Source organism: Paramisgurnus dabryanus, chromosome 12, assembly GCF_030506205.2.
Source record: "Paramisgurnus dabryanus chromosome 12, PD_genome_1.1, whole genome shotgun sequence".
Taxonomy (NCBI): domain Eukaryota; kingdom Metazoa; phylum Chordata; class Actinopteri; order Cypriniformes; family Cobitidae; genus Paramisgurnus; species Paramisgurnus dabryanus.
This window is the reverse complement of record NC_133348.1, coordinates 12,823,733-12,827,364: the sequence shown is the minus strand read 5'-3', so window position 1 is coordinate 12,827,364 and position 3,632 is coordinate 12,823,733. Positions and strand designations below refer to the sequence as shown.

The following is a 3,632-nucleotide window of genomic DNA, read 5'->3' as shown; positions in this document are numbered from 1 at the left end:
TTCAATTTCAGCAGTTGTTGGGTATGATTGCAGCAGCAGCGGATGTGATTACACTCTGCCTCCTCAAAGCCTGTCCTCTACAGCGGTGGTTGAACAATTTTCAATTACACCCCAAATTACACAGACACGTAAAAGGTTACACAAAGGTGTATCTAAATGTTACGACCTTGGAAGAGCAATACGTTGCTATCACAAGAGGTTCCCTTAGGCATCATCCCAGCAAGGCGGCCTGTGATAACAACAGACAACTCTTTAAGGGGGTGGGGAGCAGTGTGGGAAGGCAGGTCCATCAGGGGTCTCTGGAAGTCTTCTTGGACCTTCAATCACCTTCAATCTTGGACCACATCAATCACTAAACAATACATTTTAATTTAGAAATGTACTTAAGCCTATAAAAAGGAAACAGAAAATGAAATTAATTAATTAAACAGAAAATTTACATCTCCTCTAACTCCTGGAGATGTGGCTTCCAGAGACGGTAACAAACTCTTGAACCTATTAAATAATTATTGTTTGTTTCAATTATTAGCAGGATCTTTCGCCCCAAGTTTTGTATTGCCATGCTGGGCTGACAAATGCTTAGACAGGTTTCTCATCAAGTTGGTTGCAGTTAAAAGACACTTGTCGCCTGGGCATAGTGTGCATTTCACACAAATATTTTTGTCCTTTTGAGCAATAAACACAAAGTAATGTGAATATTGCCAGTGGCTAAAACCCCCTGTCTCAAGCTGCGTCTGAAACCACTCTCTCGATCACTGTTACCTATATAGCAAATGACAATTGTGTCCACTATATGGGGAAGAAAGGAACCAAAATAAGTGAGCAATTTCGGACAGTGACGTAATTACCATTCGTCAGAGAGCTGTCACTGAGATTCGTCATAAACCCTTACACCTGTGTGGCTTTAAAGATTGTACTGTGAAACTGTAAAGTTTACTTTCTTACTGTTTGTCACATTTGTCATGTTAATTGTATTAGTTAATAATAAAGAAAACAAAACAACTGCTTGGCATATTTAATTACCATAGTTTATTTATTGTTTAATTAAAATGTGTATTATATTTTAAATAAAAAAAAAACAATTACTTTTAAATTGTTTATTTTTAAATAAGTAGAAAATCTGACAACAAGAACTAAAGTTGTGTATAAACGTAAATTTTTTGTGTTTACTGTCAGTATTTAGCTGATTCCACTTATGCGTTTGTCTCCCATTGTATCAAATATGAGTGAGCGAGTGTACATCGAATGTACTCTCAAAATCAGAGTGCATTATGGGTAAAAAGTAGTGAACGAATGTAGGAAATGAAGTTGTTCACTCAGGTTTCGGACACCACTACAAAATGGCCGACACCCGATATAGTGCACTATATAGTGGATAGGGAGCGGTTTCGGACACCGCTTCGGTCCCCATTTATCTGCTCCTCTTCACACCAGCAGCTACGTCAAATCGATCTCTATGACAACGGCACACGTACAGGCACACGCATTCACGCACCACTTAGACAAAACTTTACACACAGACAAACATGGCTTGGGTAACGCAGGAAAGTGGGTTCCTATAGTCTAGTAAAGTAGTGTAGTTAGTAATATTTTTAGTGTAATGCGTTACTTAACTTCGTTACCCAAAAAAGTAATATAGTTACTGTAATCCGTTACTTTATAACTCGTTACCCCAACACTGGTTCGAACCCATGACCTTTTGCACAGCAAACACAAAGCTCTATCACTGAGCTATACAGGATGATTTACTTAACAGTCTAGAAAAACTTTCTTACCTTTACTACACATGTTATTTAAATCATGACATTATTCATGTATGATTAAACCGTTTTCATTTTCTCGAAATAATTTTGTATTAAACATCATCTTGGGTTTAAATGTCTCATATTACAAAACACACAGACTATTGAGATTAGCACATTAAAAGACAAGTTAAAAGCATTTGCAATAAACAACGCAGATCTAAAAATGTCTTGCACCTTCTGTTCAAGGTGTTGTTTAACCTCTGCTGTTTAATATATTGACCTTATATTCCCATTCAGATCATATGTTCCCAGTGAGATTAATATAGGCCTGGAGTTTTTAGGACTCAATTTTACTGTTAACAATAACGTCAAATAAGCAAAATATTTCATCATACATATATACTATAGCATGTCAAACTACATTAAGAAAATGATAAAGGAATTAAATATCTCTGAAATCATTACAAGCTTCAGAACATTTATTCAGTCACTGGTTATTATTTATTTTCAGAAACTGTATTTATTTAAATGTCAAAGTGAATGACTGAATCCACAGATATAAGTGAATATGAGAGTCTTAAAGGCCTTCTGAAAGCAAGGATAGAAAAATCCATAGATCAAAGGATTAAAAGTTGAGTTAAAATATGAAAGCCAAACTAAAGCCTCAAAAACATCAGCTGGGGTCACAAAATTAAGGAAAGGGTCGACAGCAGCAGCAATAGATAAAGGCAGCCAGCAGATAAAGAAAACGCCCATAACAAGAGCCAGAGTTTTAGCTGCTTTTCTTTCTCTGTGTGCAGAGCTTTGAATGTTAACACCTGTGGTGGTCACAGACACTTTCTCTGACAAAACCTTTGCGTGTTTTTTCACAACATTGAATATGATGATATACAGAGAGCTCATTATAGTTCCTGGAATAATAAATAACAAAATTAAACAAGTTAGTCCCCATTCTTTGTTAATAAACATACCACAGCCACCAAAACAAGACATCTGTAATATAAGAGCTTCCAGACCAACAGCATTCACCCCTGAAAACACAACTGAAAAGCTGTACACAAATGAAAAGGTCCATGTAAAGGTGATACATACAATCACAGTGTTGTTTGTGATCCTCATTTTGTACTTCAGAGGGTCACAGATGGCCCAGTATCTATCAATAGATATTAAACTAAGATGTATTAAAGAGGAGATACAGAGGGTGATGTCCAAGCTAGAATGAACTTTACAAATAACATCTCCCAAAAACCAGCAGCCCTCGACAGATCGCACCATACTGTAGGGCATCACCAGTAAACCCAGCAGACAGTCACACACAGCCAATGACTGAACGATCAGATGAGTTGGAGACTGAAGCTGTTTGAAGTGAGAGATGGAGATGATGATCAGTAGATTCCCAAAAACTGTCATGAGGATCATGAGTGAAATGAAAGCGTACATTGTCACTTTAACAACAGTGAGAGGATGAGCTCTAGGACAAGAGTCTGGATGTAAAGGATAACACAGGAGAATATTCCCAGTCTCATTAGAAGACATCGCATCTGAGAGGACTTCCTTAGTAATTGTAAGCAGAGAGACAATTATTACACAAAGTTTAAACAAAATAATTTTATAAATTACAACATAGTTAAGGCAAATATCTAAAGAAACATGAACATAAATACAGTACATGTCTATTCAATCTAACTTCCTAAATGAACGTGAGCTTGGATGTGTTCATATATACACATCAGGTCAGGTCTCAACCCCCAAGCTGTATATGTAACTAACTGATACACAAACATTGTGACTCTTGAGATTACAATAAAAAAACTGAACTGTGTGCCTGAATTAAAGGTCAGTGGAGGGGTTATAGATAATAATGGTTGCTAATTACATATTAGGAAG

General features: G+C 36.5%; 1 protein-coding gene across 1 annotated transcript; it reads right to left on the bottom strand.

Annotated features, from left to right (window-relative positions):
* Positions 1 to 2,276: 2,276 nt before the first annotated feature.
* LOC135738589 (trace amine-associated receptor 4-like) lies at positions 2,277 to 3,281 on the bottom strand. The gene has a single exon (XM_065256688.1). The coding sequence runs from the start codon at positions 3,279 to 3,281 to the stop codon at positions 2,277 to 2,279; it is 1,005 nt and encodes a 334-aa protein (XP_065112760.1).
* Between the last annotated feature and the right edge of the window lie 351 nt (positions 3,282 to 3,632).